General features: G+C 37.1%; 1 protein-coding gene across 1 annotated transcript; it reads left to right on the top strand.

Annotated features, from left to right (window-relative positions):
- Positions 1–6,638: 6,638 nt before the first annotated feature.
- pax4 (paired box 4) lies at positions 6,639–11,902 on the top strand. The gene is made up of 5 exons (XM_047803709.1): positions 6,639–6,657; positions 7,021–7,151; positions 7,596–7,811; positions 8,195–8,264; positions 11,898–11,902. The coding sequence occupies exons 1-5, from the start codon at positions 6,639–6,641 to the stop codon at positions 11,900–11,902; spliced, it is 441 nt and encodes a 146-aa protein (XP_047659665.1).
- The last annotated feature ends 591 nt before the right edge of the window (positions 11,903–12,493 follow it).

The following is a 12,493-nucleotide window of genomic DNA, read 5'->3' as shown; positions in this document are numbered from 1 at the left end:
TCAAATGTCAGGAGATCCATATGGCATGCTGCAAAGAGAAGAAAGACCTTCAAAGTATTTCCCAATGTGCCGTGCACATTGAATCGTATTAAATCTGAACACCTCGAGAGAGGGATTTCTGGACATTTCTAAAAAATTGTAATGCAACACTTTTGTTGGTCTGCCATCTGGAACAAGAGTCAAAATTTAAAAAGCTCTTATTGTTATTTCAACCACTTCTAGCTGTTGCAGTACACAGTGAAATGAGACAACGTTTCTCCAGCGTGCTACATACAACAGCTAAGGACTTAGTAAGTTATTCCTAGACACATAAAGTGCATCTGTGCAACCTGGTGTAAACAGTGCAGGGCAAAAGACCATGCAGGACAAAAGACAGTGCAGGACAAAAGACAGTGCAGGACAAAAGACAGTGCAGGACAAAAGACAAAACAGACAGTGCAGGACAAAAGACAGTGCAGGACAAAAGACAAAACAGACAGTGCAGGACAAAAGACAAAACAGACAGTGCAGGACAAAAGACAAAACAGACAGTGCAGGACAAAAGACAGTGCAGGACAAAAGACAAAACAGACAGTGCAGGACAAAAGACAGTGCAGGACAAAAGACAAAACAGACAGTGCAGGACAAAAGACAGTGCAGGACAAGACAAAAAGAAAGTGAAGGACAAAAGACAAAACAGACAGTGCAGGACAAGACAAAAAGAAAGTGAAGGACAAAAGACAAAACAGACAGTGCAGGACAAGACAAAAAGAAAGTGAAGGACAAAAGACAAAACAGACAGTGCAGGACAAGACAAAAAGAAAGTGAAGGACAAAAGACAAAACAGACAGTGCAGGACAAGACAAAAAGAAAGTGAAGGACAAAATACAAAACAGACAGTGCAAGATAAAAGACAGTGCAGGATAAAAGACAGTGCAAACAAAAAATACAAGACATTACACAAAAGAAAATACACAAGAACAGCGGTGACCAGTGTAAATACTGTATGCTCTATATTGCGTGTGCAGAAATCCTAGAATGAACACAGTATTATAGCAGCAGTTACATGAGGTAATGCACAGTATTGTGTAAAACAGCAATCGACTGAAATGTGAAATACTGAATGTGTACAGAGCAAAACCTGTGTGAACAACATCATGTAAACAGTTTGATATGATGGTGCTATAGACATGGATGTATATTGGAAGTCAATGCAGTCCATACAGTTTAGTGTGTGTTTGTGTGTGTGTGTGTGTGTGTGTGTGTGTGTGTGTGTGTGTGTGTGTGTGTGTGTGTGTGTGTGTGTGTATTGTGCTCGTTACAGATCAGGAAAGAAGCTGTTACACAGTCTGGTCGTGAGGGACCGAATGCTTCAGTACCTTTTTCCAGACGGCAAGAGGGTGAAAAGTGTGTGTGTGGGGGGGGGGGGGGTATGGGGTCATCAACAATGCTGTTGGCTTTGTGGATGCAGCGTAAATGTGGTGTAAATTTCCATGATAGAGGGAAGAGAGACTCCAATGACCTTCTCAGCTGTCCACTGCAGGGTCTCGTGAGATGGTGCAGTTCCCAAACCAGACAGTGATGCAGCTGCTCAGAATGCTCTCAATGGTTCCTCTGTAAAAAGTGGTCAGGATGGGGGGAGGGAGATGTGCCTTTCTCAGACTTTGTAAGAAGTAGAGATGCTGCTGAGCTTTCTTGGTGATGGAGCTGGTGTTGAGTGACCAGGTGAAGTTCTCCGCTAGATGAACACGAAGAAATTTGGTGCTCTTGACGATCTCTACACATCGAACAAAAAATAGACAGACTTGTCCAAACTGGACACTTTAATATAAGAAAAATGTAAGAAAGGTAGAGTCTGTGCCCATGACAGCCAAAAACTCTTGTTCTTGAAGAAGACCTAGATATGGTCTTCTGCTGTTGTAGTGTCAATGTTCTGTGCTTTTCTACTCACTATGGCTGTAAAGAGTGCTGGTGAGTTACTTACCTCTGCACACACACACACACACACACACACACACACACACACACACACACACACACACACACATATACACACACACACACACACACACACACACACACACACACACACACACACACACACACACACACACACACACACACACACACCCCTCATACACTTGGAACACTCAGTTCTACAGTATCTCTTGGTGCATGTATGACCAATAATGTACAGTATGTACCTGTTAACTATATTGTGCTATGTGAAGTTGGATAGATGGAGTGTGTCTGTATTTTGTCCTGTATCTCTACTTCTTCTCTAAAACTGTTGAGACTAATGTAATGTTTCTGTTTTCTGACCACTCTCACATCAGTACAGATATTCTCCTTCTCTCAGCTTTTTATTAGTCCAGAGGATCTATTTTCAGTTTTAATAGATTAGTGCTCGTGTTTTGTATTGTTGAATACTCAATTCTTATTTCTGCTGTATGAGTTTACATTTGTCATTTTTTACATTTTTAATACTTATAAACGTAATATCACATAATACTTTCTTTTCTTCTATATTGTGTTTTTGCCTTTAAGCAGCGTCTCTAAAACATTTCAGGATGCTGATGATAAACATTGTCCTATAAACATTGATGCTAAACCACTGTCCTTTTTGGTTAAACATGCAGTAAATGTGCAAGTTTGTGTGCTTTAATCACACTTTATAAATGACCCAATAAGATTATTTAATTACATTCTTCAAAATACATAATATTTTGTAGCTCTTACCTTCTGCAATGTTGCATTGTATCTCTGAAGTGCCAAGGAGACACAGTCTGAGGAGATCTGCTCAGAAGGCTACATCACAAGCTTTGTTACATGACCTTGTGTGCTTTATGTAATGATCATCTGCAAAAATACCCATACACTTCCATTATTATTATTATTGTTGTTGTTGTTGTTGATGTTGTTGTTGTTTGTGGTAGTGTTTTAATAATTATAATAAATACCTTTAGTAGGGCCATCCTTAAAAATATTTTGGTTTGCAGTTGCAGTAAAAAGAAAAGGGGTCGGTAGGTAGGTCTATATTTTTTTTCAAGAAAAATAACTTTGGTGATGGTGATGACGTAGGTATGACTTTAAACAAATGAGCATATCGTGACGTCACTGACTGGGTCTTCAACCCGTGCCTTCGGGCGCATCTTGCGAACCTCATTTTGATGCTGGACAGTTTTTCCAGAACTTCGTGCCAACTTAACGCGGTGTCGAGCTGTTTTAATGATTTTTTAGATGCATTATAGTGCCCGAACCCGTTAATATTATTTTAATGCTTTTGTATTAGTTGAATTAGTTGTATTAGATTGAAGAGTAAAAAAAAAAAAAGGTCGGTCTTAACACAAATTTACAACCGGCAAGTCGGTCGGACTTAAAGCAAAAAAAAAAAAAAAAAAAACAATTGAGTCGGTCCTAAATTGACAGGTTCGGTCGGGTTACGGCAAACAGGAATATTTTTCTAGATTAGATATTATACAATTATAAAATAAATTACATCTGAGTGGCCTTACATAGTATATAACAATAATAATAATAACAACTATAAATTCAAGACAATAGAATGGAATGGAATTTTTACAACATTAACATTAATTTTGGTTTTATTCTAATCCATTTCCTTACTATGTCAGTTCTCTCCACAACAAGCTATTTATATTCTTTGTTTGTGTGTGTGTGTGCGTGTGCGTGTGTGCGTGTGCGTGTGCGTGTGTGTGTGTGTGTGTGTGTGTCAGTGGGGTCTGTGGGCACTAGAGAAAAGACCTTTATTTTACTTGTTTTATTTATTTAATGCAGTCATTACAAATGTTATTCTTGTTGTTTTTGACAGTCTGCACCTGAGCTCTAACTTTATGATCCATTTTGTGATCAAATGTGTCAGAATGTCTGATCACACGCTTCAGTAGAAAAGATTAGACTTGAGGAAAATCTGACCTTTTGTACAAAACAATTAACATGGTCAGCATTTAACATCTTATATTTTCTTACATTTAAGTAGGAACATAGAAATAGTGTCGAATCTTATATTTAATAATTAAAAATTGAAAATAATTAAAATTGTGGCTAATAAAAAGCCACATTTTGTGAAATATAATGTCTACACACTGTATAGACCTCCATCAGGTGAGCATTATTTGTAATGTTTATTCACGATTGATCTGCTTATTTAAATTACACCTTAAGACTTTGGAATAATGGTTTAGCACTTTATGTTTATATTACAAGTGCATGCTGTTGTATCAGTCCGTTTCAGATCTTTTGTACGCGCAGCGCCACTGATGAAGAAACTCGTCTCTCTTCCCTTCTGGAGTCGGAGGCGCATAAAGGGTCCCAAAAATGTGTGCTTTGGCCTCAGATACATTAAACTCCTAAAGCATTTCTGTTTGTTAGGGGGAAAATACCTGCAAATAATTTGGATAAACACTATATATCGATTGTTATGCATTTTAAATAAACATCTATTTCAAAGATTTGTGTCCATTTCAATAATTCATTTTATATTATTTAACATTCGTCTTTATGCTTATAGACCTATGGTAGGTACGTATTTATGTTAAGAAATATGTGCATTTCGGGTCTAAAATGTGTGTATGATGCTGTGACAATAAACTTTGAAACAGTGTCCAAAATGTAAAGCAGATACATCCCGCAGACATTTGATGTGGTTTGTGTACATTCAAACTCATTAACATATTTAATGGTCTAAAAACATTCTGAATGAAACCGGAAACTAAAGCTCGTATGATAGATGCAGTATTAAAGACTTTATCAAAACGTTATCCAAAGGCAGTGCTTCAGAAACGCATTAAAGAGCACGTGCTTTTTTCAGCTTTAATTGTGCACAAAATGTGGTATATATTCTAGCTATGTATTAGATTATAATTCAACTTTTAGATTATTTATTTGAATGTGTTGTTCAGGAGAAAATATCCCTGAATGCGGAAAGATTCTTGTGCGCATTTGGATAGCTCTCTGTGCCCATTTACGCGAAGGAAATGCAGTGGTTTAATGGCAGTTATTGGCCCCGTGGCGCAAAAGAACGAATTCCCTAAACACTAACTAAAATCTAGGAACAAACAGGATCATTATTTATGCTAAAACTGCAGTATTACGAATATTATTTAATGATCCAAACAGAATTGCGCATTTAAAAACTCCTCGTGCCTTTACATCACCGACATTTTTATAATGTTATTAGTTTATATGTCTTCTCTGGGAGAGATGGTTCACAATTACTTTGTGTTTCTTCTCGTCGTCAATGACTTCTAGGCCTTCAGAAGAGTGTTCCTTCACCATATAATCCATAAATCTCAGATTTACACATATTAAGCTGCTGGAAGCTGGGGTTAATATGTAATTTAGGCCATATGGCATTTTAAATTCCACCCTTTATTTCCAACGTCTTCGCTCTGCGTAGCCTGACCTAATGATGCCCAATTAGTCATTAAACATGACCAAATACGAGGCTCGCGTGGCTTCTACCTCGCTAATATTTACTCTCTAAATATTTCCTTTGAAACGTTTACTGCACATTGTATCTGCTGGTTGGACAACGGACACCTGTGAGGTTTCTAAGCCTTCGTGTTTTTATGAATAAAGCCACAATTGGTCCGCATTTGCACCATCAGGCTCTATTTGCTCATCCTTGAAAGAAAATGTAATAAAAGAGGGTAGAGGATGTACCTGTGATTTATCAAAAGCACTTTACCATATGGTCCACATCCGAACAGGTTTTCAAATGTTTGTTTAAAATGAAGCGTCGCTATAACCTTCATGAGAATGCGCCAGAAACACGGCCGTTTTGTGCGAAAGCCGCACGATTGCTTGGATTCGATCCAATATTTCAAAACATAATAATAATAATAATAATAATAATAATAATAATAATAATAATAATAATAATAATAATCTCAAGTTGAATCTTTCTCAGCAGGCGCGGTTGTTTGAACTATCCTGTAACTTCCAGGTGCACTTGTGGACTGTGCAGCGCATGATGGGGATGAAATAATCTTATTATTATCTGAATAACATGAATTAATATTCCCAACATTACACAGATCTGTACTCGGTAAAAATAGATTATAATACTGTACAGAAGAGATAGACTGTCATTCTTTTACTTATCATACATAAAACAGAACATTACACTGATTCTGTGTAATTGTTCTGAAGAAACAGAGTACAACAGTTGGTCCATTATTTATGCATGTTCATCTCTTCATCACTTACTCTGGATAAATGACACCAATAGCGTGTAGGGTGTTGATAAGTGGTTGTACGGACTGTTTGCGTTTCTGGTCTCCTTAATAAGCGGTGCTGCTCCATCACTACAATAAAAGCGCTGTAGCTGAAGAGGGAGCGCGCAGACAGTGACAAGGTGAGGAAGAGTTTAGATCCGTGCTTACACGTGCGCAACCGCCACGCACCTCTCTCTCTCTCTCTCTCTCTCTCTCTCTCTCTCTCTCTCTCTCTCTCTCTCTCTCACTCTCTCTCTCTCTCTTTCAGGAATCAAAAATATTTCCAAGGTAAGAAATTATTCTATCATTTATGAAATAAATATATGGCACCATCCTGTGCAGTTTTGTACTGTATAATAAGCGCAAAGACGTATTACAGATTGATCCACGTGCAAGATAGTTGGAATGTGCGGCAGAAATATGACTCAGGAAAACCAAGGTTAGAAATTCTACTTTTATTTTAAACAGAACTTTATATAGGTTTTGTACTGATGATCTTTGAACTAAACTTTAAAATCAAAACATTTAATAATCCTGCGTTTTTGTTCTAAAGTAGCCTAGTCTACTCGTTTGTGTTCAGTTAACAAATCAATTTACTCAAACAGAGAAAGATGTTGCAATTTAAAATATGCAAAATTAATGGACACTTCATAATATAATGTCTAATTTATAATTTAGTATAATGTATAATTTCAAATTTATTATCATGTCCATTTGTGTTCAACTGGGATTAAATTAACAACATATATATAATAATGATATATACACATACACATGTTATTTGTTGGGCTTTTTCTCCCAGAGGAAGGCAGCTTGAATCAGCTTGGGGGAAGGTTTCTGAATGGCCGTCCTCTGCCTGCACATAAAAGGAAGCTGATGATAGAGCTGGCATCAGAAGGTGTGCGTCCATGTGACATATCTAGGATTCTCAAGGTACTAGGACCATTTGCAGACCAAATGTGTTAATTATTCTCAAAGGAAAAAAAAGCCCAGTATTTCCTGAAATGTTGACTGTAGTATACAGTATAAAATAATAATAATTATTATATATCCATTATATACTTTACTTATATAATGAATGTAAGTAAAGTAAATTATTTTTATATCAGGTGTCACCCAGATGATAATAGATCCCTTTTGAGTCTGACTTCTCTCAAGGTCTCTTCCTCATATTGCCTTATGGAGTTTGACCTTGTTGCTGATTTTTTATTTTATTTTTTTTTGATTGAAGTATCTGCTGATACTTGAATTGAATTGGTAATGATTGGTGATTTAGAACAGGGAAAACAGGATCCTCAAGAACTGAAAGCCTGTAGGCATCATGCTTTGAAAATGCAACTGTACAGCAATAATTAACTGTCATAATGTAACATGCAGGTGTCAAGTGGATGCGTCAGCAAGATCTTACGTTGGTATCGATGCACTGGCCTTTGGGTCCCCAAAGCCACAGGAGGCAGCAGACCAAGGCTCCTAACACCTGATGTAGTCTCTACTATAGCAGAGTACAAGCGTACCAGTCCGACACTTCCTGCATGGGAGATCCGCAAGAAGCTCTCATTAGAGCAAGTGTGCCATGCTGACAAAGTTCCTAGTGTGAGCCTCAAGCTTTTATGATTAATGTCTATAAATCTGTGGATTCACTGATAAGTACATTATAATCACCATGTTGAAAAAAACCCAGTGGTGTTCACTTGGGGTCCAGCTGGGTTTGGCTGAGTTTAATCAGCGGTGGTGATTTTATTGTCTGGTATATCATGTCAGAATTTGACTGACTGCAAGTCAATTCCGGATATAAACCAACCATATCCATCACCAAAGGAAGCTAGACTACACATGCAAAGTTCTCATCTAATGTACCACTTGCTTTGCTTGACATTTAATCATTAAAAACAGTGTAATCTGAAATGTGTAATGAATTTATTTGTCATTAAGAAAATCTGAGTTGCTGAATTGCTATCTCTTTTATTCTCATACAGGTGTCTTCTATTAACCGCATTCTAAAGAAGATTCAGCATGACTCGAACATGGAAAAACGCACATATGAAGGTAAGTAAATTAAAAATATATACAGTTAGTAAAACTACATATGATGGTCAGGTGTCCACAAATGTTTTGCCTGTCTAGTTTACTAGAAATTCTGAGACACCATGTAAACATATGGGGATGTTGTAGCTCAGTGGTTAACGTGTTGGGCTACCAATCGGAAGGTCATGGGTTCGAACTCCAGGTCCACCAAGCTGCCACTCCTGGGCCCCTGAGCAAGGCCCTTAACCCTAGTTGTAAGTCACTCTGGATAAGGGTGTCTGATAAATGCCATAAATGTAAATGAAAACTATAGAAAAATAAGTAATGTTTCTTTCACATTTTATAACTATTAACTATAACTATTTATTTATTTTAATATTTGTTTGTTTGTTTAAACCAGAAAAAAATTCAATATCTGTCCCATTTTGAGAAATTATCATAAAAATTATTTGATCTGAATTACTTTAGTTTTTAGCTTTGTAACATTTCAGAACAATCAGAAAATTCACCGGAGATCAAAATCTTCTATAAAGCTTGATGCACTTTACTTGGCCTGAGGTTCTTTAAGCTGTATTTTTTATAATGATCGAATGATTTTTCCATGTCAGTTTTCTCAATGATGAAAATGGTGCTACAAAACAATAACAACAACAAGAAAAAAAACATTTAGAATGAAATTTTCTCAAGAGCTCAGTTGGGATGTGCAGTCTTATACATGTGTTCTTCAAAGGCTTTGTGGAGCAGTTCTACAAAAAAAAACATTTGACTCGTTCGTACAGAAATCCGGTATACATACGGTTTTATTCTGGAGTTCAGTAATGTGTTGTTTAGGTAAAAAAAAAAAAAAAAGTCAGAGCATTTTGGGCTTATTACAAGTCGTTTGTGTGTTTTTGAGCTGTACATAATTTAAGACTAGCTGAAACCTGGCAGTCCTCCACAAAATCATAGAAACTTTTGAGTTTCATCCAATAGGACCCTTATGCACATATATAGTCTGTCAGTTTTAGAGGATGTCTGGTTCAGGATTTGAATAAAGTAATGTTCTATAATTATTGTAGCTTTTATTTTTCATTTTTTATTTTTTAGCTTTATGATTTACAGCAGTATATGAAACAGATAATAATATTTTGAGCACTAAACAGATACAAATATTTGTATATCCAACATATACTGATAAGACTTAACACTATGGGTCACCGTACTTAGCCGTTTGTCACTTCACTAAAAGCACTTAGAAGAGAAGTGAATAACATGGACTACAGTATCTTGTTTCAATGGCATCAGACAAGGGGTGTTTTACACAGTAAGTAGTCATTTGATGTGTTTTAAGCAGGAAAATAGGTAAGTGTAAGGATCTGAATGACTTTGGCAAGGGCCACATTGTGATGGCTAGACTACTGTCTCAGAGCATCTCCAAACAGTAAGTGTTGTGGCTTGTTCCCAGCATGCAGTGGTTAATACTCACCAAAAGGTGTTTAAGGAAGGGCAACATTTGAACAAGTGACAAGATCATGGGTGCCCTAAACGATGGATGTGGAGAGTGAAGGCTGGCCCATCTATTCCTTTAATGCAGGAGCTGTGTATCTGCAGATGCTATAATTTGCACATGAGCATCAGAACTGGAGCAATAGTTGCCTGATCTGTGAATTGCATTTTCTTTAACTTCCATGTGGATGGCCAGGCTTGTAAGTGTCATTCACCCGGGAAAGAGATGGCACCAGGATGCACTATGAAAGAAGGCAAGCCAGTAAAGGGATCTAATCCAACCATGAGTAGGACAAAACAGTTACTGAAGATGAATGATGAAGGAATCTTTTTGAAAGATCCATTTACAACCAATTTTGATTGTTCTGTAAGAGGCAACCAGATTTTGGATTGAATATTTTGCATTGCTCCAGAGTACAATGGCAGAATTCTTTACACGTCTCCAGACCACATTTGGGATTGTGCATAGTGAATATCAAAAACAGGATGCTCTTGCAAAACTGACAAAACTTTGGAGGCTGACAAGAGTTGACCCTTTACAAGCGAAAAGAATTTACAAAACATTTGATGTACCATGGAACACTGTGAAGGCCCTCATCTAAGTCATAAAGAATGTGGGAGATGTTACCCAGAGAAGCAAACAAGTGTCTCCAATATTGATGAAATATTGATGACATTTCCACTGCTCCAGAGTCCACTGGCAGAAGGCTTTTACAGTGTTTAGCTGCTTGCCATGAAAACCCATTTCATGAATTTTCCAATTAACCGATCTTACACTAATGTTGCTTCAATATTTCTGAATTCTGCCTAATCCTTCCTGCCTAAGTCATCAAATGTTCAATGGTGGAGACCCTAGCAGAAAATTACATCTGGCAACAGCAGTTCAAAGCCACCATCACTGGTCTCCAAATAGTCCTATCCACAACAGTCTCTATATCCCCAGGTAGTGATGTAAGTTTGCAGTCAACAGCACTGAGCACCACCAAGTGATGAGCCTCCATATTAGGTATGTTTGTGATTATGTAATGGTTAAGGACAATGTACACTGCGTGAAAAGTACAGGCAGGACCTCAGCAAGACTAGCTATGACAGCATAACTAAAAGGGAGAGACAGAAGGTCACACAAAAGCTTTCTAGGACAAAAAGCAGCCAGCCAAACCTCACCTGAATGCACTCTATATCCATCCAGATCTCATCATTTACCTAAGAAAATCTATTCATAAAAAGCTTTAACTAAACAAATATGTTTTCAGGCTAGACTTAAACTCTGAGACTTTCTGTGTCCCGAACACTAATTAGAAGACTGTTCCATAACTGTGCGGCTTTATAAGAGAAATATCTGCCCCCTGCTGCAGCATTTACTAATTGATGTGTCAATAAATAGCCTGCACCTTATGGTTAAAATTAGAAGTGGGGGATCATAAAAAAAGAATCTCTCTGGTGCTGTGGAATAAGACCATTTAGTGTTTTATAGGTCAGTAGTATTATTTTAAAATCAATGGGAGCTAGAAGGCTTTCCTTTCATGGTAGTTGAAATACTATCAATTTAATTCAATTCAATTTAAATTGAATTTATTTGTATAGAGCTTTTAACAGTTGATGTTCCCTTAAAGCAGCTTTTCAGAAGCATGAAAACAGTTTTAGTTTGATGCCATTTCTGTTCAGATTTCCTAGTCTGTTTAAGGTGTGTTTGTGTGATCATTATACCTGGGTGTAGTGAAATGATGACACATTGATTAACTGCTTTGCATTAGCAGATGTAAATGTCACTTGCTTTGGCTTTGGATTGTCACCAATTAACTAAGTGAAAAACTACTTTCGAGAACCCATGCCTGCTATGTTTGGTGCCCTGGCTCCTGGCTTACCTAAACAGTGCTAGTGGAGCCCCTAAAGGCCTAGCTAATTTTACTTGCCTTAGGATACCTCAGGTTTCTCAGCAGGGGCTTCACTAGGGAGAGCAAAGCTGTTAGTCATGTGGTGAGGAGTGGTGCTCCCAGGGGGGAGCCTTAATGCTAGCGTTGGCTTTGTTTTTATGCCTCAGAGTCGTCATCCTTTCATCCCACTGTGAGGGCTCTAATGCTAAAGTGGGGTTAATAACTCTTATAAATCTACCTATATATATATATAAATGAATATTTTTGCATATTTTTCTCTATTTTGTATTCACAGGTTAAAAGTCTTAATAACAAAATGACTGTAAAAAGGCCATTGTTCATATTCACATTCTCAGATGTTTATAACGATTTTTAATCACAATCTCTGGTGTCACCCAAATGAGGATGGTTTCCCTTCTGAGTCTGGTTCCTCTCAAGGTCTCAAGATCATTCTTGGTAAGCCAAGCAGAAGAAGGATCTTACATGATAATGGCAGTACCATGTAAACAAGATACACACTAATGATCATTTTTCACATACAGTGAATGTCTGCATATAGTTTATAAATTTGAGAACCAGGAAGTAAAACAAAGTAAGTAAAAGTGGCAGAGGCTGTGCAAGAACTGAATTCTACAAGTATGCATATTACTAACACCTTAGTATTTGTTGCTTTCCATGTGAATTAGAATTTAGTTCATTTTTTTTTTCATATATAGTTCATGGTTTAAATTCTGAAAATTATTATTCTGAAAAGTTATACTTTGGGAAGGATCTGTGATAACTAAGCAAATATAAACCAAAAACAATGAATAGGCATTAAATGGTACTGTATTTAACTTTATTGTTTCCTCTACTAGGATGTTTCAAAGTAGACATCGATCATCTGTAACG

The sequence above is a fragment of the Tachysurus fulvidraco genome, chromosome 19, assembly GCF_022655615.1.
Source record: "Tachysurus fulvidraco isolate hzauxx_2018 chromosome 19, HZAU_PFXX_2.0, whole genome shotgun sequence".
Taxonomy (NCBI): domain Eukaryota; kingdom Metazoa; phylum Chordata; class Actinopteri; order Siluriformes; family Bagridae; genus Tachysurus; species Tachysurus fulvidraco.
This window is presented reverse-complemented; position numbering and strand designations above follow the sequence as displayed.